Genomic DNA, 22494 nt, shown 5'->3' on the forward strand with positions numbered 1-22494 from the left:
TCTGGTTTCTCTGAAAGAATTAATGGACTATATATATATATATTCTTTATGATGTACAACATCCTCTTTCTGAACATAAAACATATACTTTTGGTTACCTTTGATCTAGCAGCATCGTTTTGTTCACAAGCCATGTTTCATGGGTTAGGACCTTTTCCCTGTGTTTAGAGTTGCATTGTCTGGATGCCGGTTTGACAAGGAGTTCTCATGCATCTCTCAGGTGAACTCTTTGGTAAAGGAAATCCTATTTCAGATAAAAATATTCAGAAAGGTATTCCCACTGCTCCAAAGCAATTACCAGGTAGAGTTCATTAGTTCACTGATCCGTACACCCTTAAGACTATAAAGATCCAGTACATGCGATAGCCCAAAATACAGATCCAAAAACTAGTGAGAATTGTATTTTGTTGTATTTATATAGTGCTTACCACCCTGACAAGGCTGTAAAGCCACACTGAAATGTGTGCCCCAAACATAACAAATGAAGCCTATAGCACATGCTTTAAATTCACTCCACTGACTTAAGTGGATTCAGTTCAAATCCTGGTGTCAAAAGAATAAGACCCTCATGACAGGGCTCTAGCTGCATAAATTTGCCCCTCAACACACTCCACCAGGAGCTTGAGATGCAGACGCATCCTTGCGGCCTGTCACACCAGGTTGAAACAGGAGAATGAGGTGGAAGGACTCCAAAGGAACAGAACAATCTCCTGGAATAACCTTGAAGACCCTCCACTCTCACTAACTGAAAAGTGTATGCGTGCACTCTTTGTATAGTACAGAGCTAGCCGAAAGGCTTTGCGGAGACCTTACTCTGGCCGTTACAACATCACTGCAAGGACCATGCACTTAAGCTTTACCAGACTCCTTCAGCTAACTGTACCAACCTATCTTGTGGCTTATCATGATGTTTAACATTTCCATCAAGACCACCACCAAAAATAGGGATCTAGACCGTGCTACCAGGTTGGGGCTTTTTTCCAAGGTAAACCCCTGGGTGATTCTTCAAATTTGTGTGCCACGGAGTCCAGTCATTGGCTCTTATACCTACGTACCAACGCATTTACAAGAGCCTGTATTTACTTTTATGTGACATGTTAGCAATTATGCAAAAATCCCTCATAGGAACATTAAAACCCTCTTGTAGAATAAAAGGGGAAACAGGAAACCCCCACAGGAAAAAAACCCTTAGCAATCACGTTTGATTCCCTACCTTTCTCACACCTGCTTCCTCATACACATTGTCTTGCACTCTTCTTCCAGTTTTTGAGGTTCAAAGAAGTTAAGCCTTGAAAGCAGGTGGAGAATCCCTGTCTCCACCAGTTTGAACATTGGCCTTTGTCTGGTTGCTTACTGTCAGATGCCATTTTGCAGTCTTAAGTATTTCAGCAGTGGTGGTGTGGGCAAAAACAGTAAATACATTAATAAAAAAACAGAGTGGTTCAAAGAATGAGGAAGAGCAGTAGTAGTTGAGTAGAAAGAGGAACATTAAGCTCTGAGCAGTGTCACATCTGGATGAGGTTGAATACAAATTGGACTGGTTGGTGTTGAGGTGATTGATCCCTGTTATCGTTATTTGACTGCGTTCATGATTCTTTGAGTTATTTTCACTCTTTTACTTTATCATATGATGTCAGAAGCTCTATATTTGTATTACACACCTTTGTACTTTATTTTTAGCTCTTTCTAACAATTGATTATGGGCTATTTGTGAGACTACAACCCTCTTGATAAAGACTGCATGTGCACAGGGTTTTAATAGTCTCCACTTGAAACTGCTTGGTGTCTTAGAAATGTTTAGAGTTATAAAGTTGTGTACAAATACGTGAATACAGTTTATAATAAGGTCATTAACAATGGATTCTAAATCTTTGTGGAATCAATAGTTTTTGCATTCTTGCCTTGTTTCATTGTACGCTGCTGGAACTGGTGTCTGAGCTATGATAGTTTAATCGCCTGCAGAGGTACATACTATGGTATGGCTACAAAGATGATGTAGGTTTGTGAAATACCTTATAATCAGGCATTTACTGAGATCTAGCAGAGGTTCTGTGCTCAGTCATATTTCTTTCCTTCTTTACATTTGTCCGCTATCCTTTCCGTGCAGCAATTGACGCTTCACCTACAGAAGCACAATGAGGTTATTGTGGAGCTGGAAAGAGGAATTCGCAATTCTCGCAAACTGGAGACTCTTTGCCGAGACTTTGAGTTGCAGAAGGTCTGCTACCTACCTCTCAACACCTTCTTCCTGCGCCCACTTCACCGACTAATGCACTACAAGCAGATTATGGAGCGGCTCTGCAAGCACTATTCGCCCAACCATGTCGACTTCAGGGACTCCAGAGGTAAGAGCAAGCAGACGAGCAGGTGCCGCAAGGAAACAATGCACAGTGACAGGATCTTATTTAAAAAAAATATATATATTTCTCTCTTCCTGGGAGTTAGGTTTTCTTTCATAATTGAAACAAGGAAGTTAAACATTGCTTGTTCCTCTTGGATGGACTAATGGTATGCATCTTTTTAGGGGGGAAAGCTGTTCCTACAATAATTGATTCCATATGAACAACCGGCCGGGTTGGAATTATCACCGGCTTATAGGTCCCAGTTACTGTGCTATCATATCAGCCCTGAAGAAGTCCAGAGATATTTCCCTTTGGACGAAACACGTGTTGGCTGGACCAGTTGTTCAAATAAAATCAAGAAGAATCATTACACAAATTCTCATGTGCTTCCTCAAGTTTACTCTCTTGTAATGATATTTAACACTGTAGCGTGTGCATAGGCTTTGTTTGTACTTTTGGGACCTTGGTCCACTGGTCAGAGGGCTTTTGTGGTTTTCCCTCACCTTGTGCACCGCTTAGATAGTTGCACAATTACAGGACGATACTCAGCGTGCGCCACCACCTCCTGCGTTTTACAAACTACCATCTTGGATATAACGTTGTACAGTACATTAAGGCATATGTTACACACACAATTACTTTGATACTTAATATAGTACATTTAGATAAATAGACTGCTTTAGATATAATACGCTGCCTTCAAAACTATAAATATAAGCAATTTTTGTATAACATTACAAATAATCTCCTAAATTGTATCTAATAGAAAACAAATCTATAAAACGTTCATCTAAACAAAGAAATACAAAAAATATTGAATTTTCAAAATCTCTACTTTGTATATTTGTTTAAAGGAAATTGGTACAGATTCCTTTCAGGGCATAAATAGACAATTTCTTTCCCAAAATGTTATTTGATGTGACTCCAGTACAAGAAATGTTACCATCATTCCAGTTACAGCAAAATAGACAAAGCCCCAGATTTAGAAAAGTTCACTATACAATTTTAAAGGAATATTTGAGAAATGTTAGTTGCCGTGCTAATCAAAGGACATGCAGAAATTATACAAAATGGTAATAAACCAAATTTAATGGGCTCTGTTCTGAAAGTGTTAATTGCAAAGATAGGTGGGGATATTAATGATGTCAAAAACTATAGACCCTTTTCCCTTAACACAGGCTTCAAAATTCTAACATGACTGCATAATAAGGATGGGAAAATATTACTTGAACTGATAAACCACTCACAAGTGTGCTTTTGTTTCATGGTGTTATTGTAATTGCAACAATGAATCTCTAAATGATGGAATAGAGTGTACTTGAGTAGTGACGTACCCAAGACCACCATTATTTTTAATTGGGGAAAAACATTTGATAAGGTTATCTGACTTTTTTTTACCTAAAGCATTTGAAAATTATGGTTTTCTCCCAACTTTTATTTCACGGATCCCTTCATTTTATGCTGACACTTATGCGCTTTTCTTAGCTTATCAGATGATATTGACCTGGTTTATGTCGCAAAGAGGTTGAGACTTTCCTCTATCTTCTGCCATCGTTGACATAGCAGTTGAACTATTAATATCTGCAGTCAGAGGTGCCCCGGTCATTGAAGACCTCACCCATTTAAATGAGGAGTATAAAACTCTCACACATGCAGATGACATGCGTCTGTTACCTTCTTATCCGGAATCATCAATGTCTCCTGTATTACAGGCTATAATTTGCAGCTTATTGGGGCTTAAATGGATATTCAAGTCTACGTAAAAATGTTGATTTAATATTACTACGGATACATGCTAATATATAATCATAGTGATACGTCTACAGGGGCTGTGGCAAAGCAAGTGGTGAAATTGTCACATTAGAGGGGCTCCCCACACCCCGTCTATAATTGGCCAAAATCCTGACCACCTTCTCATGAAAATTTCAAGTGCTTGCTATGGTGGCTAAAATGAAGCGATGCAAAGCTGAATGGTATAGCTTCTGCTGGATAGACTCCCTGGACAATGGTTTGCACCTTGGTGAAAGACAAGCCTACTTCATGTAAGTTGATAGCATGGGGAGGCAGATCCGAAAGGCAGAAAGCCTCTCAAGTGTGACTGAGGAGCAGCAGAAATGCATGTTGCGACTGGGGCTGGCTGCCAATGCCGCCTGGCAGAGGAGAATGGAATAAGGCTGCTGGCGGTGAGATGAGACAAGAAGGCTAGAAGAAAGAAAAAAATGGCAGCAGGAGGTCAGCATAGACTGCACGCTACAGTCGGTAGTGCTGCTGAGCACAACCGATGCGCTTACGAAAGGAGGGCATAGGCCACGGTGGCGGCGCGGACAGCGGTTACTTGAACTCTGTGGTCTCCCCTAGGATATAGAAAGGCAGAGATTAGGTACCGGCAGATGCCGTCGGAACAAGTGAGAGCATAGTAGGGAGCAGACCCTCGCCGTGTGGTATCGCCCTCCATCTAAAGAGTATGCCTGTCACCTAGGATCTGCTAACTTGAACTGAAGCCTGAACTAACTGGCATACATCCTGTAGAGTTATGTTTTGCTGTTAGTTGGGTGTGTACATTGACGATCTTAACATAGATGGCTGGAAGGGAGCCACCCCTGCACATTTGAATCTGGTTTACATGTAGAGTTGGATTAAGACGACCCACTGAGTTGGGGAGAGGGAAGTTGTAGGGAAGAGCGTTACAGAGCCATTTACGGGACATGAAGAATTTGTTGAAGTAACATAGGAAAGTTCTATTATTTAGTGGACTGCACATCAAGATACTTGTTAGAAGTGGCTGTCCAGATTGGGGAAATACAGGAAGGGAACTGGTTCTCGTTTTAGATTAAATATAATCTGAGTGGCCGGCACACTGTTGGAAGTCCAAGCCAAGTGGATATTAGGGGTCATAAATCATATATTACACTTTGCAGGTGATAGGTCGTCCCGAATCATGAAAATGCTGAAGACGCAACGGGAAGTGCAATTAATATTGTAACATCGGCAGCCTGAGGACAACCCAACAAAGGCCAGGGTACTCTGATATCTGAAGGAATCAGGGCAGGAATAGCATTTAACTGCATGCAAAGTGGGGGAGCTACGCAAGAGATGGAGAGGACGGACATACTCCGCAGTGTACTCAGAATATGCGAAAGGAAGGACAAAATGGGAGGCATTGGGAGCTCTGCTTCCCGCAAACCAGGAAGCGATAGATACAGAGGAGGAGGATGCGTCTGATTCCTGGGCTCATGAATGGAGCAGGAATGTCTTGTCCATGGATGTGCACTGAACACTGATGATTAGCAATTAATTCAAAAGATTAAAGCTGTCATGCCTTGTATAAATGTAAAGACCGAGTTACGCCTAGAATGGCCACGGCTCTGAAAATGCAGAGGAGCAGCTTGAGACCGTTGGACATTGGAGAGTTTAGCGCTCTCCCACAAAAAGCCTCCATGTTACTCATCTACGCAGAATACGGACAGCATGTTGGGTTATATATTAGTCATGTGGGGGCATCAGTTCAGGTAAGGGGGATGCCTAATATAGTAGCTTCTGTCCGACCATTCTCGGTATCATCGTTCCTTGACGATATATATTTATTGTTCAGTTAAGAATAGTAAATTTATATTATATATACTTGTATTCATAATAGTGTGGTAGTAAATGTGCTGGACACAATATGTTTGGCAGAACAATATTTAAACTCATGTCTGTGATAGATCATCCTGAATCACTGCATTGGAATGTTCTCAATGTTGAAAATGAAGGATGCTGGATATGAGACTATGGATAGAGCAACTTTTGTATCCGTTGTCACTCTTCAGAATGTCTGGATTTACGTTGTTTCAATTCAATAGTCATTGCATGAACCCAGTTTACAAATTGAAAATTACTTTGTGATTACTGAAGGATGCGTCATGCTGCATTACCGTCAAAGGCTTTGGCCGTCGTTCTAATATTACCCTGTGGCATGTGCTGACGGTGACAGGCCTTGCCTTTTCCCAGAGCCACCTTCACAGCATTATAGGCCCCTGGACAAAGCAGTGCACTGGGCCATGCCTACACAACCACTCGCAGGAAAAAAAATGTTTTAACAGAAAATTTGTGTTAAATTCTGGTCTGCATGGTGAACATACGTCTAGTCCAGCTAATGTGGTAATTACTGATAAATGAGGGAACTTTATCAATGATATAGCAGATAAAATACCACATTGTGCGCATTATAAGGCTACAGAAGACACTGAGTTCTGTGGTGAAGCAGTGGAATGAGGCAGAGCCCCGAATTCCTTTGTAAGGTTTTGAATCTGAGGTGATTTTAAATATCCAGACAGCCTTAAATAGCTGGTATTGTATTCCATATAATTTATGAGCACACCTTCAGCCTTCCTCTAAAATGCTGTTACATGCTTGACACTGTGCTTCTTATTAAAGATTTAGCATGGTTGCTGATATGAAATAGAAATGTGGAATGTGTACTGTGAAAGAAATATTATGATTTTTTTGATAATTTCAATTTGACTTACAGCACTTTTGAATGTGACTTCAGTGTGTGTGGTAATATGCACATAGATTCTTGCTTTTTTAATTGAACCCTCGTGTGGCAAATCTAAACATATTGCCAGAAGTGACTTGCAGTCTAATGACTAGTAAAATAGTTCAGAAGAACGGACTGAAAGGCGATCTCATAATTCTTTGAAACATTTGTAATCTGAAACGGTTTTTGCAGTCTTTCATAAAGTATATGCAGAATGAAATACCAGCCGCAGTACATTATAATGATATGAGCCAATCAAGAGATCGTGAAAGGAGATAAAGAAATGAGATCAAAGACAGAGTTACTTCATAAAGTCACAGAACTCCAGGGTGACTTGCAGCATCTTTATAATTATAGTAAGGGGGTATTTTATTCCGTATAATTGATTACTTCAGCATTACTCTCGCCATCTCACCCCCTGTTAACTTATTAGTTTTACAAATACATTCTACATATATATTTGCTTCATACAAGTCTCTTAAAGAAGGGACTGTTCAGAATCTGTGGCAACGTGCAAATTCTTGCTTTCCTCTGATTTCCTGCAATGCAGTAAATACACATACTGCGCTAAATGTGTCTTTATCAGGATATGACTGCGAATTTTTAGGGGATATAATGTTAGGAAATAATGAAACTGAAAGTCGTGCTCTCTTTGATTGCCTTAGTGTGGTTACGGCATTTTCTTCTTATAGGTGACTAGTAATGCCATAACAGTACTCGAACATAACAAGCATTTACAATGCAATAGGTCTCGCATTTACGCGAGTTTGAGCTATTCACATTGCAAATAACAATGCTTTTTATTTGTGTTTTCGTTTTTCAAACATAAATAAAAGGCATCGTCATTTACAATGCCAATAGCTTAAACTCGCGTAAAATATGGGGGGGTGTTGTTTAGAAGCGGAGCAGTAGGTAAGGAGGCAAGGCCCTGCGTACTGGTGGAAAGTAAGTGGTGGCCCCGTGGTGGGTAGAGTTTTAGGAGTTACGCTTAATGTGCAGCCGAGCCGTTTTTCTTGTGCTTGCGGAAGTGGTGTTGCTGAGGGTTGGATACACTTGTACTTTTGGTTAGTGCGGCAACTTGGACTGCATAAGTAACTTGCAAAGTAGCAAGAGTTTGCCGGCAGATGGGAGGCCGGTGAAGGAATCAGCTAGGCTACCGCTGTTTGAGAGTGGGTGTGTACGTCTTGCGGCAAAGGTTCACAGCAATTTGCTAGGGGCAGGGCAGTTAACAGTGATACAGAGCATCTTGCAGCCTATGAGGCAGAAGTGTGGCGGACCGGAGTCGGGTAAATATTGTAAGTAAAGATGTACGTATGGTAATGCTTATTGGCAACATATTTAGTGCTTATGGCGCTTTGCATAGGTAGGTGTGAGGTAAAAGTATGCAATTATATGGGTGCAGGGTAGAGTGGGAGAAGGGGGATGGGGGATAAGGGCAAACAGTGAGAAACTTTCATAAACAAGACAAGCCCGGTGGAGCGTGGCGCGCGCGCGCTTGCGGGCGGGGGAGCGCATTCCAGGCGGGGGAGCGGACCCTTTGAAGTGCTCCCAAAAGGCGGATTGCATGGCGGCACGATGCGCGTGCTAGCCATGCAATCCGCTTTTTGGGAGCACTTTTCAAACCCGCTTTCTATAGTCTCGCTTAGCGATCGCTTACGCGATAGCAAGGTCGAGACCTAAAAATTAGGGACAGGTATTATACTGTTGGTGTTCGTTTTTATGTATTAATTAAATAGTAGTAATGCTGCCGAGATGAATGAGTGCCGCAGTGTAAAACTAAACAAAATGCACTTACCACAAAAGAGAACATGTTGCCCTTTTACACATCAGGTTGTTCATAAACACACTTGCAATATCTCTGTAGTTAAACACACTTGCAATGTCTCTGTATGAAACAACATTCCCCGAAGCCATGGGCAGTTTGGTTTATTTGAACCCTGCGTCTCTCCTGTCCGCTATTTAAGCTCGTTTAACTTCTAGCTATAAACGTAAATGATGGCGTTTTCTCTGCTGTGCGTGCGCGCTGTTAACGATTTCTCTTTCCATCCATCCCACATGGACTGTCAGTTTCTTTTAAGTACCATCGCCTGTGTTCCATCAGAAAAAGTAAATCCATACTTCAGCGAGACTTTCGTGGGATTGATTGCTTTTGAAAGACAACAAACGCACCACGACTTACCTTTGTCTGTATGGGTTATTAGTTATAAACCATAGCACGGCGCTCTGCTGCCACCTACTGCTGGAAATCAGATTTTCAAGGGAATAGTCTGGTTTGACAGCAAAGCTGTTTGTTGCCTTATAAAATAAAATGATCGACTTAGAGAGGGGCTTTGTTTGGCTCATTCTGCATGTTGATTTCCTTAACTACCGCATTTGTTTGGACAGAAGGTGGGTTTTTTCACTGAGTGAGTGTTTGTATAGCACTTTGTCTTACTGAACAGTTTATGTTGCATACAGTAGTCTTGAATTGGTATGGCGACAAGTCAGTGATGCCATCTGTCAGCTGCCGTAGGTCGGATCAGTTAATATGAAAAGTTATGGCAAAGGCAATAGGCTTGATTTATTTATTGTGAAAAGCATATGTTAAAGTCAGTTGGTCTTTACACAGTGTGGTAAAGCCTCTCCTTGCATATGTCATTACATGGAGTCTCACAGATTACCAAAGTAGGCAAGGATTTGGTGCTGAGCACCCTCTCTGGTAAACCCTTTTGATGCAAGATCACTGTGAGAATTACTGTTAGGCCCACTTAGGAGGGAAGATTATTGTTTTGCTCTAAGTTTGTACATATTTGTAACTCTGACTGCAAATGGCTGCCTTTTGGGAAGGCCTCTATTCCATACAGTTGAAGTCAGGCCAGTGACCAAGGCTATAGGCCTGATTGGTTCATTGGGAAACGTTATGTCCGATGCCATGAGTGTTATGTTTAAGAAAGCTGATCACAAAAGCAGTTGACCTAACTTATTTTTTTGTGAAAAGCATGTGTTAAAGTCAGCAGGTATTTTAGGGTGGATTGTTATTATGCTGTGGTAAAACCTCTACACTGGTATTTTTTTATATATGCAATTTCACAGATTACCACTAGAAGTAGAATTCGGTGTTGGTCACCCTGTCAAACTCATGGTAGAAGATTTGCAGGGTGAGAAGATTTGTTAGACCTGCTAAGGGTAGGTTGCATATTGTTTTGCCAGCGGTAATGCTTTACATATTTGTAAAGTTACACATTTGCCTTGTTGTTGCTTTGTGGAAACCGTTATGCTAAATACAGCAGGGCATGTCGCTTATGGTGACAAGCCAATTATAAAATGTGCATTTGAAGATCCTTGTTAGGCCTCTTAAAGGGGGTTGCATATTGTTTTGTGAACTGGACATTTATATAGAATTGTAATTGTATGTTTAGAACTTAGTAAATATCTTTTTAGATCGGGCCTTGCAGCTTCAGCTATTTCCAAGGCTCTTGTAATCGAATACATTCTTATACATACATAGAGGGACATTGGATCAGCCTACGTTAGCCACTGGTCTGTTTGAGTTTCATTCACATTTTGTTTCTACCCATACCAACATATATAGCATAGTGGGTGCGATTCGGTACATTGCTGCAGGGCCGCACGTTTACTGCTCATTTTATGTGCAATGCATCCCGCTTGGCTACTAGGCCATCTTGAAGGATAGTGTCCATAGTATTTTCCGTTCCAAGATGGCTATCAGATTTAGTAGCAATGTGTCCGTCATCTCGGTTTAGTACAGCCATTAAACACTATGCACAATACCCTTCAAGATGGGCGCTAACTGCTATGTTTAATTTTTTTAATTTCTTCTTAATTGCAGGCACGTCTGCTATGTTTATATGGTAGCAATTGTCTTCTGTGATTTATTCTTTTGATTTATATTGAATATGCTTCATTAGTTTGTGTATGTGATTTATTGTGAATGGGTGAGTGCATGAATGGAAGAATGAATCACTGAGTGAATAGATATGTGAGTGCATGGATGAGTGGCAGTATGTGTGTTTGATAAGGTATTGAGTTCCAAAAGAGCCATTTTCAGTTGTAAGTCATACTATTGGCATTGCTATTACCTGTTTTAGGTCTGGCTTGACAGCTCAGCAGTCATTTTGTTTTCGTGATGTAATCTCCTGAGGTCTTCTGTACATCTAACAGGAGATCCAGGGCGGCATCAGTTGCTTTTGAGAGCCAGGCCCCTTAGGGAGTCGTCTGCAAGGCAACCATGTAGACTATGCAGCATGCTTGAAGTAATCATGATTAAACCCCATGACTGTCGCCTCACGAGATGAAGCTTTGTTTGTAAACTGTTTAACTTCCCTGGCCTGGCCATGATGCATAAATGGGAACCCTGTCCTGTATAAAATCCGTTTCTGGTATTCTCACAAGTGTGAAGAAGGTTGTGGAACAGGAAGTATGGACTATCTGTTGTCCCTAGTATCTTTCTCCGCTTCTCCCAGACAACCTACCAACAATCCCACTTTATTTGATGGGATAAAGACCGCTATGTGGAACTGTGAGTTCCTAATGCAGTGGAGCGTGCAAATTGCATGCACCTAGCTCTCTAAACTTCAGCTGTTGCTGTGCAAGCTATGGTCCGATACTACATTTTGCAACTCTGATACCAGACTTTGCAATTCTTGCTGTGCAAGCTATAGTCACATACCACACCCTGCAACTCTTGCTGTGCAAGCAATGGTCTGATACCAAACTTTGCAATTCTTGCTGTGCAAGCTATAGTCACATGCCACACCCTGCAACTCTTGCTGTGCAAGCAATGGTCTGATACCAAACTTTGCAACTGTTGCTGTGCAAGCTATAGTCACATGCCACACCCTGCAACTGTTGCTGTGCAAGCAATGGTCTGATACCACACTTTGCAACTGTTGCTGTACAAGCTATAGTCACATACCACACCCTGCGACTCTTGCTGTGCAAGCAATGGTCTGATACCACACTTTGCAACTGTTGCTGTACAAGCTATAGTCACATACCACACCCTGCAACTCTTGCTGTGCAAGCAAAGGTCTGATACCACACTTTGCAACTGTTGCTGTGCAAGCTATAGTCACATACCACACCCTGCGACTCTTGCTGTGCAAGCAAAGGTCTGATACCACACTTTGCAACTGTTGCTGTGCAAGCTATAGTCACATGCCACACCCTGCAACTGTTGCTGTGCAAGCAATGGTCTGATACCACACTTTGCAACTGTTACTGTACAAGCTATAGTCACATACCACACCCTGCAACTCTTGCTGTGCAAGCAATGGTCTGATACCACACTTTGCAGCTGTTGCTGTGCAAGCTATAGTCACATGCCACACTCTTCACCTCTTGCTGGGTAACATAGTCCGATACTGCGCTCTGCAACTCAGGCCTTATGAATCTGAGAATGATGGAACTTCTAACATCAATACCAGAGCCTCTTCACTACATGGAGTAATTTGCAGTTATTGCTCAAAGAATTGCATTTGTTTGTGGATGATAGTCTCTTTGTTGCTTATACAAAAATATCTTTTATAATTTTTTTCCAAATGACGAGTGGTATGCAGGAGTAGTTTTGATTTGTTTTTAAATGTTGAATGGTTTTCAGAACTGGTCTTTATAAAAGACAAATGAGAAATTAAAATTAAGCATAACAACAACTTTTATTTCAGTACTGCTTGGCAAGCATTCTGATGCCCGTAAGGCCTGATTTGCCTTTACGATCAATTAAATAGTAGATCTCTTTGTTCAGGAAAATAGGCTGAATGTTTGAGAGAGAGAGACCATGAAAGCAGCAATCTAAGACCACGCTTACCGTGCATATTGGCATTCAAGTGCAGTGTATTATCATGCGACTGTTCTCCCTTTGGACCCATTTCAGCCCACTTCAACCCCATGATTGAAAGGGGGGGGGGGGCGGTCCTGGTAAAAGAGTGCGAAAGTAAAGAGGTAAAATATTGGCACAGAGAGGGTGTGACCGTGTCAGATGTTCAAGGGCTGATGGCGATCAGCTCTGTAGTGAACTAGCTATTCTGAGTGCCCAGACACACAGAGCTATATCAAAACAATTTATAAGTAAGACAATAAATCAAAGGGTGACACAATGGTACTTAAATCCCAACATGCATTCATAATATCCGCAAAAAGGGGAAAGTGGCATATTTCACCCTGCATTCTGGAAAAAAACACAGTAAATTTGTTCTTTCTGAGGTTTCTTAAACCAGAAACTGAAAACCAAGTCTGATGCCCGTCCTCTGGGAGTTCCATTCTCGTCCCCTCCTTTATTTAAATCTTTTTATGGCATGAATCAAAAGAAAGGTACATGTCCTTATAATTAAACGTGATAGTTATCCATGAGTATTCTTCCAGGAAGCATCAGTCTCATTGTAATCTGCAATATTACCCAATATCCTTTAGAATACAAGTCTGTTCTCTTTGCATTCCTCCCTCCGGTTGAGTCCAGACCTAGAGAGGTTTGGAAGGGGCTCAAGAGAGGAGTAAGGCTGGTGAAAATCATTTAGATTTTAATGAGAACTCTTGAACAACTAAAATACCAAAAATCTCTCATTGTTAAAATGATTGATTGATTGAAAAATACTTTATGTAGACATTCAAGTCCATTAAAGTTAGTTCTGTTGGAGTCGGTGGTGAGAGATGTCCATTTCACCAAATGTTAAAAACCAAGATGAGCCTCAATGCACGTACACGTGTAAAATGCAGTTAACTTTTACCTTAGACATCAATATCATGGCTTAAATTCGATGTAAAAGATTTTTAAACAATGTAGCTGTTTTGGTCTAGACTTTTTAGGGCTAAAATAAAAATTATTTAATTATATCTAGCTGCATGTCTAGGATAAAAGACCAATCAGTCAAGACTTGAGATTATGGCAGATATACAAAATAGTAAAGCGTCAGACTCTGAGAAGTTAAAGTGTTAGAACCAAAGTGGAGTGGCTAAAATGGGAGTAAAGTGCTATGATCTTAAAAAATAAAGTGCTAAGCCTAGTGCAAACCTGACAATGGGAGTGTGCATTTCAGAAGTGAGTTTACTAAAAACGAGTTAGAGGTTAAACCTTAAACTATCTCTAAACTTTGTACTCCTGAAGCGACAGATGGGTGAGGTTTTGTCAAGAATAGTGAGTGCCCGACAATAGTCTAAAAACCGACCATATACGAACGACAACCTTGACCTAGCAGCCTGACCACTTTGTACGTACATGGATCTTAGTTCTGTACGTAATATCAACACGGGGAAACAATAAATATCTGCTCTGATGATGTTGAGGGACACAATACTCTATCACACTGCTTCTGACTTGCTTAGGTAACATGAGACTAAAGGTCATGCTTTTTGTTCTTCAGGTAATGTCCACACAAAGAAAGGCTAGATATCTGAGAGAGTGGAGGATGGGACTGTATTTCTAACAGCTGCCTGGATCGATCGTGTCCCTTGGTTGATCAGGAAACCTGCATTCTTCTATTAAAGAGGGACAGATGCAAAGAAGATGTGACCGCATCTCCTGGATTGAGCCGCATAAACGGCATTTATTAGTGGCAGGTTGAATCACCCAGGGAGGCAGATGATCTAATGGTGACAAGCTTCCCATTAGTAGCTGACAGAAGTTAATTTTGTGAAACACCTAGAATGATTCAGTGATGTGCTCTTGGACCCCTCTTTGAGCATAACTGTTGATGACAAAGTCAGCATGCTTTCTTCTTAAAACGTTCAGGTGATCAGTCATGAAAGAGGATATCTGAACCTCTGTGTTTAGAGGTGCTTTGAACTGTTGGTGAAGCCAGTGTAGGTTCCACAAAGTGGCAGTGCCTTTTAGCTCCAAGGCTTCTGTAAATGCTTCTGACCAAAGATTGTGAGGCATCAGGCTACTTGCGAATGCTACTTACAGCCAGATTAGATTCTTTAGAGAACCTTCTTTAGCTGCTGGTGCGGATTCTTTATACTTCAAAAACCTGGCTTTCTGTATGAGATGTTGATCGTTCAGTGTGAATTCCAAGCTGATCTGGACTGGTGGGATGTTGAATGGAAGTTTAAACAAGGACCTGAAGTTTCTGCTCTGTGCTTTGTTCAGAAAGGCATGTAGTTTCCCTGGAAATGCCTCTGTACCAAATGCCAACGTCTGTATAGTTGTGGCATTAATTATTTTCAGCAATGGTTTCAGAGTGGACTGTTTTATGGTTTTAAATATGGGTTGAAAAGCAAATTGTAGCGAAGCCGAGTTTGGCTTTAATGAATTAAGATGTGTTAGTTGGCTTCCTCTATCGTCCAACTAACATCTGAAATATTTATATTTATTTGATTTGATCAAACAACGGTTATTCAGAAACCAAGTGCCATATTTTTTCCTCTTTCTGCAGAATATTAAAATTTTTGTTTTTCCAAAGTTTATTGTTAATCCGTTTGAACCACTGTGTTTATCTAGCGTATTGATGAATCTTTGTTGTTTCATCGCCTTTTGGCTTAGAAGGACTACATCCTCTGCATACAGAAGTGTACTTCTAGATTGATTCACGAATTTTGACGCATGGCTGACGGACTCTGGTGGCTGCCGGGGGACAGGGAGTCGAGCTGTGATCCCGGACGCCCTGCCCGAGCGAATACTGCAGCGGAAGCCCGCCTCCATAGCTGCCGGAGGTGGGCGGGCACGTTTACTGTGGTCCGGGGTTGACCAGGCCGGAAGAGTATCAAAGCGCCGCAGTCTCCAGGCTGAGCAATAAACGCAAGTCGGAGGAGGACGGTGCCGCTGGCACTGTCATGCGCTGGGGATGAAACATTGATCGCTGCCTGTCCGACTGTAAGAGCCACGAGCGCGACTGCATACTTCTGGCCGGGGTAGTGGAGACCCGGACGACGCAGACGCCATTTTGCGTGCACCGTGGGAGTTGAGATGGCGGCTGGCTGCGGTGGTGCTCCGACCGAGCTGGACTAGAGGCGAACCCACGCTGGAGCGAACATACTGCGGAGAGCGTCGGTGACAACTGGAGGTGAGCTCGTGAGGGTGGTTGCTGCCGGGGGGGCCGCCGCGCGCGATCTGCAGCCCGCGGACGGTTGAGGGGAGAGAGTTGCGTGGATGCGGCTCGCCCCCCTTGGCTGGCGGCTGACCCTGCGACGCGGCGCGGATGTGGGTGAGACTACGAGGCGCCCAGTGACTGCGACGCCCATATTAAGCGCTCCTGGTGGCTGTCGGAACTGTGCACTGCAAACAATAGCTGTGCTGATGGTGCTCTACTGAGGCTCGCGCCAGCTGCGCAATTGGTGTACCACACGACCCTGGTGCCGGCTCTATGTGGACTTGGGACTGAACCTTTTGGGCGCCCGACTTGGGCTTGGATGGAGCGGTGACACTCCTGGCCCCATCCTGAGTGCGGAGGCTCGAGCGCGTGGATCGTTGGCTGCGCTGTACGGAATCCCGTAGCTGGCCGCGTGGGGCGTGACGGACACATCTACAGGCTGCCGGCTGCCAGGCTGAGGACACCACTGTGAGTTGCAGCACCGGGGAGCGGCTGCGCTGGGGCGGCGATACCTATGGGGAGGTTGACAGGCGGGGGTGCGGCAGCATTGTGCCTGATTCCACGTGCTTGCAGGGGTGTGGAGGCCGAGAGAAGGTGGCTCCACACGTAACCGACCCTAAGACACTCAGCGTTGGGGCGTCTGCTGCGGCCCCGCTGGCGATTGGGACCTGCTTGCGTAAGAACTTCGCTGCTGCAATACCCTCATAGCTGGCTCCGGTGACGCCTGTGGCTCCACGCTGTGCCCCTGGTGGCCTGGTGACGACTGGGCGGTGACCGTGAGAAGTGAGAGTTGGGCCCCTGGGGTCCCAGCCGCTGCCTTTGGCACCACCGGCTGGATAAGAAAATTCCTGGCGTTACTGCGTGGCTGTGCTTGAGGCGACCTCCCCATACGTGAACGAGCCTGGGCCATCGGCATGGGGGGGAAAAATGATGCGAAACAGTCTAGGCTCACTTTCGACCACAAGCGCCAGGCTAAACACCAAGCGGCGGACCTGGAGTCGGCAGAGTCTTCCTCGCAGGGGGCAGGGTCGGATGGCGATTACCGGGCACTGATGATGGAGGTTCGATCGAGCCTCAAGAGCATTGATGCCAAGCTTGACGCCATGTCCTCACAGCTGGAGTCTGTCAAACAGCAAGTGGACTCGCACGAAACCAGGCTGGATTGCCTAGAGACCAAGCATACCGAATGCTGCGAGTTCCGGCAAGACACCAAGAAACAACTTACGTCTGTGGAAAAAGAACTGGAGTTCCTCCGGGCCAAAACAGATGATTTGGAAGCACGGTCCCGAAGATCCAACATTCGCATTACGGGCATCCCGGAGACGACGAACACTGGCAGAATGGAAGTGTACGTGTCTGAACTGCTCCACGAACTCTTTGACCCGGCGCTCTCCCCGGTGTTTGCTGTTGAAAGGGCGCACAGATCGCTTGGGAAAAAGCCGCCGGTGGGGGCGGCGCCGCGCCCCATTCTAGTTAAGATCCTGGATTTCCAAGACAGAGACATCATCTTACGCCTGGCTCGTGAAAAGGGTAAAATCACGCACAAAGGTAATAACATCTCCTTTTACCCTGACTTCACTCCCTGGGTGCAGGCCGCCCGGAAGGAATTTCTACCTGCTAAAAAACTGCTACTTCAGGCTAACGTCCAATATGCATTGTTATATCCAGCGAAGCTGAGGGTGACGCACGAGGGTACCACACATCACTTCATGGATGCCAAGGCGGCGTTGAAGTTTGCTAAACATCTTGGTGGTGCTGTGGCGAGACGGACGTCGCCACGTGTGGAGGTGGAAGACGGACGTCTGAGTGACAATGACTGACCCAGTTGAGAGTGTGCGGCATGTCCTATCCTCAAAGGGCATCTTCCACTGTTAGTTCATTACCAGCCTCTTCCCACCCACAGTTGCTCTTGCGGCCCTGTTTTTAGTTTATGGGAGGGCGCGGGGTACCTGCCCCTGGCATTTGCGCTTTGTTGCTGGGATGATCTTACATCGCACTGTCCCTCCGGGGTGCGGGCTGCGGACTGAGTGAGGTGATCGACGCTGGTGTTGTGAAGGGACTGCTATAGTGCAGCCACCCTGTGCAAACAGGGGGGTACGCTTGGAGCACCACGCCCCATGGGGTGTCTCCCATTGTTTTTGGGTTTAAGTTGCCAACACGTTTTGCGTGTCTATGGTGGGGATTTGTCACAACCTGATTGGGGGGTTGGTGAGGGCGGGGGGGTGGTGGGGGGAGTTGAGTCGTTTAATGTTATTTATGTTTTGGTACGATGGATGTGTTCTCTCACAGATCAACAGGAAACTGCGCTATTCATTGCACAGGATGTACACTAGGGAGGCTATACATTATGCGACACAGCGGCAGGGTGGATACGACGCGGAACGGACAGCGGGATGGTAGGCGTTAGGTTATTAACGTGGAACATTAGAGGACTCGGGGACTACAAAAAGGCTCGGCTAATGCATGGGTATCTCTCTCGACATAGGGTGGATATATGCTTTCTGCAGGAGACGCACGTGCACTCCACTCCTTCACCCAGACTGAAGCACTCGCGTTGGGCACGGGTGTATTCCGCCATTTATTCTAATTACGCTAGAGGGGTGGCGATCCTCATACGCAATGGGCTGGACTGGAAGGAACACCACACTCTATTAGACAAAGAGGGGCGATACGTTATTACACATGGCGTGCTTCAGGGGAGGGAGCTGGTGTTAGGGGCCGTTTACGGACCTAACGTGGATGACCCCGACTTCTTCAGAGCGCTATGGGCACAGATCATGTTAATGGATTGTTCCACAATCATCCTGGGTGGAGATTTTAATGTTGTACTTGCTGATGCGTTGGATCGTAGAGGTGCAGGAGGGCCCACACACACTAGAGCTCGTCAGGCCGTCTTAGATATCATGGAGGAGGGGTTGCTATCAGATGTATGGAGATCAAGGCACCCAACTGATACCGTGGGGACGTGCATAACGAGTCAGCATGCGGCTTGGTCCCGCCTGGATTACTGATTGGTCTCGCCAGATGTGGCATCCTGGGTGGTGGAGGTGGACATTCAGGCCAGGTCGCTCTCCGATCATGCCCCTTGCCTGTTGGTGGCAAAGGTACCGAATGCCCCTGCTCGTGCGTTCTCCTGGCGTTTGCCCCCGCATGCGCTTACCGACTCTGCTTTCACTGAGGAAATTAGAGCGGACATCGTGAAATATTTCGACAACAACACGGGGTCAGTGACTACTGAGGCCGTCCTCTGGGACGCATTTAAGGCGGTGATCCGCGGCCAGTGCATCTCTAGACAGGCAGGTGTCCTAAAAGCAATCCGTGGCATTCTCCGCAAGTTGGAGGGGGAATTAAGGGAGTTGGACGTGCGGTTCTGCAGTGACCCTTCACCCGAGCTGGCGGTACAGATGAAGGCTAAGTTGCTGGAGTTCAGCGAGGAGGCGCAGCGAGAGGTGAAATTCCTGGGCAAGCAAGCGGAGGCCCGTAGATATGGAGAGGGGGATAGACCTAGTAGAACCCTAGCGCGGCTCATATCTCCGAGCGCACAGTCCAACTTTATACCTTCTATAAAAAATAGTGAGGGGACGCTCCTGCTGGGGCACGAAGCAGTTCTTACTACTTTTGCAAAGTTTTATTCGACCCTCTATACCTCCAGACAGACTACTGCTCCGGCATCCCTGGACGCCTTCCTAGATTCGATCGCCATCGTCTGATTCAATGACCACCACCGTCGGTATATGGATGTCCCATTCACTGCCCGGGATATCGCGCAGGTGATAAAAAGCATGCCCGCGCACAAGGCCCCTGGCCCAGATGGGCTGTCGACAAGCTTTTACAAGACCTATGTCAGAGAACTGGCCCCTAGACTCCACTCTGTCTTTGCTGAGGCCCTGGAGACTGGCTCCCTGCCCGACTCGATGCGCGAGGCACTAATAATTACGCTGCTAAAGCCGGACAAAGATTGCCAGCTGCTGGATTCGTACCGTCCACTATCCCTCATTAACGTAGATGTTAAAATCTACGCTAAACTAATCGCAGACAGGCTTCAGCCCTTGTTGCCGATGGTGGCGCTACCCGATCAATCGGGGTTTATTTCTGGCCGAGCCACATCGCACAACCTAAGAACGATCTTTTCAGTATTACACTATTTACACCCTTCCATACAGGCGGCGGTCATTTTCTTGGACGCCACGAAAGCGTTTGATTCGCTGGAATGGCCCTACCTGTTTAGGATTCTTGGCAGGATGGGGTTTAGCCCCCTCTTTATAAACTTGATAAGGCTACTATATGCCGCTCCCAGGGCGCGAGTGCGGGTGAATGGGCTGATTTCCCAGCCATTCGACATCTCCCGCGGGACCAGACAGGGGTGCCCGTTGTCCCCACTGCTATTTGCTATTGCCATGGAGCCTCTTGCGGCTCGGGTCCGGCAGCACCACACAGCAAGGGGCATTGGCTTCAGCTCTCGCAGTCTGCTGATTTCCCTGTACGCGGATGATGTCACACTGTATGTAACTAACCCCGCTGAGAACTTGAACCCACTGCTGAGGGAGTTCGTCCGCTTCGAGGGCCTGGCAGGGGTGTCTATCAACTGGTCCAAGTCTGTCGCGTACCCTTTGACGGATGCCACATCTGAGGTGATGTCGGACTATCCCCTACGCTGGGAAACTGACTCAGTCAAGTACCTGGGGGTCTGGATCAGCCGTAACCTGAGCGACTTGTGGACTCTGAATTATGGTAGGGCGGTGGACTGGCTGGAAGGTAAGATCGAAATTTGGAACAAGCTCCCCCTGTCTTTGGTTGCAAGGATAGCCCTAGCAAAAATGGTGGTCCTTCCAAAATTTTTATACCTATTCGTAAATCTCCCGTTGCCCCTGACTGCACATTTCCACGCTCGGGTACGGTCACTGCTGTTGTCGCTGGTTTGGGCTGGGGGCCAGGCGAGATCATCCTGGGCGCTGCTTACAGTCCCGTTGAGGCAGGGAGGACTGGGGGCCCCGGATATGGCACTATACTCGCTGTGTGCGCAAGCACAATTTCTGCACTTCTGGGTTTTTCCCACTCCTTATCAGCCGCATGTTGCGTTGGAGTTGGCGGTTGCGGCTCCCTTGCCCCTAAGCGTGGCGTTGTTCGGGAATTCGCCTCGTCCCTCTAAAGATGTGGACACGGTGGCCCTGCTCAGATGGATGTGGCGGGAATTGCAGAGGAGGGCAAAACTCCCTCTCCTGTATGCGCCAGCCATTCCCCTGCGGGGCAATCCATTGTTGCCCTGCCTGCAGGACAGAGGAGGGGACGTCGTGATTAGAGGGAAACCCCTGCATACTTTCGCCGACATTTACCCCAATGGCACCTTCAGGGCTCCAGCGGTTGGAGAGGTTGACCCACCTGAGTCCTTCGCTGACCTTTTTATTCTCCATAAGATTAAAGAATCCTGTAAAGCACTGTGGCCTCAGTTTCCGGACGAGCCCCCACAACTCCAGGCATTACAAAATTTACTCTCGAAAGCATCTCCCAAAAAACTTGTGTCCCGGTTATACAACTGTATGCAGGAACAATCCCCTGTTGTTGTGCCTTCCTCCCTGCGTGCATGGAATGAGGAGTTGGAGGCCCCTCTGACTGAAGAACAGTGGGCCTTCTGCTGTGGGCAACTGAAGGAACTATCGCCTAATTATAGGTTGCGCCTGGTGCATTTCAAGTTCTTACACAGGTACTATCGTACACCACGATCGCTACACCGCATGGGTCTCAGGGAGGATGAGACATGCTGGAAATGTGGGGCCGAAAATGCTTCTTTTATGCACGTGGCGTGGAGCTGCCCGCGGCTAGAGGAATACTGGTTAAACATCTTCACTGCTATTAATCAAATTCTACTTAGAGCCGATACGCCGTCTCCACACCGAGGGCTACTAGGTTATGTTAAAGATACCCCACCAAAGACTAGGAAATTGCATGCGCTATTGCTCCTTTATGCTAAGAGACAGGTGGCGGTGCGCTGGGGTTGCAGATCCCTGCCCAAATTTACGGAGTGGGTGAAGGATGTAACATATGGTAACACACAACTTGAACGCTATTGGGAAACAATGCCAGTTGCTTCCCGGCCCAGGGACATCTGGGAGCCCTTTCTGCAGTGGGCCCGGGAGAGAGCTGGCTCCCCCAGCTCTACGCGTTCGATGTCTGGAGAGGTCTCTGACGATATGGGTTGACACTGTTGATTGAGGGGAGGTGCTCGCCCGTGCTGCTGAACTCTGGGCAATTTTGCAGTTTGATGCAGCCGGCTGTGGGTGGTGGTATTGAGGCAGGGCCCCGTCGTTTAAGGGGTGGCATGCCGCGAATAGCTAGTCCCGGAGTCCATATACTACAGGGTGGAAGCCCGCGCCTATTACGCTGTGTCGTGGTCCGATCTATAAGTGTGATTTCTGCTGCTGTATATAACTACTGCATATGTGATGCTTCCTTTGGAGGTTTTGCTCCTCAATTGCTAGAGTACTATGTTTTATCTCTGCTGCTTTCCGTTTGTACCATTGGTTGTTTTGGTTATGGTTACGTAAAAGTGGATTTGGGGGTAAAGGAAAAACGATAATTGTTTACATGCGGATTTACAGTGACTGATAGGTTCAGA

At 45.6% G+C, this 22494-nt stretch overlaps 1 protein-coding gene across 6 annotated transcripts in view; it reads left to right on the forward strand.

Moving 5' to 3' along the window:
* The window catches only part of FARP1 (FERM, ARH/RhoGEF and pleckstrin domain protein 1), a 581296-nt gene that overhangs the window by 488746 nt on the left and 70056 nt on the right, over positions 1–22494 (forward strand). For all 6 annotated transcript variants that reach the window (XM_085622106.1, XM_085622108.1, XM_085622109.1 and 3 more), the window contains exon 18: positions 2108–2345. In XM_085622106.1, coding sequence (XP_085478232.1) covers positions 2108–2345 — 238 coding nt within the window. The remainder of the gene's footprint in view (positions 1–2107; positions 2346–22494) is intronic.

This window comes from Triturus cristatus, chromosome 8, assembly GCF_964204655.1.
Source record: "Triturus cristatus chromosome 8, aTriCri1.1, whole genome shotgun sequence".
NCBI lineage: Eukaryota > Metazoa > Chordata > Amphibia > Caudata > Salamandridae > Triturus > Triturus cristatus.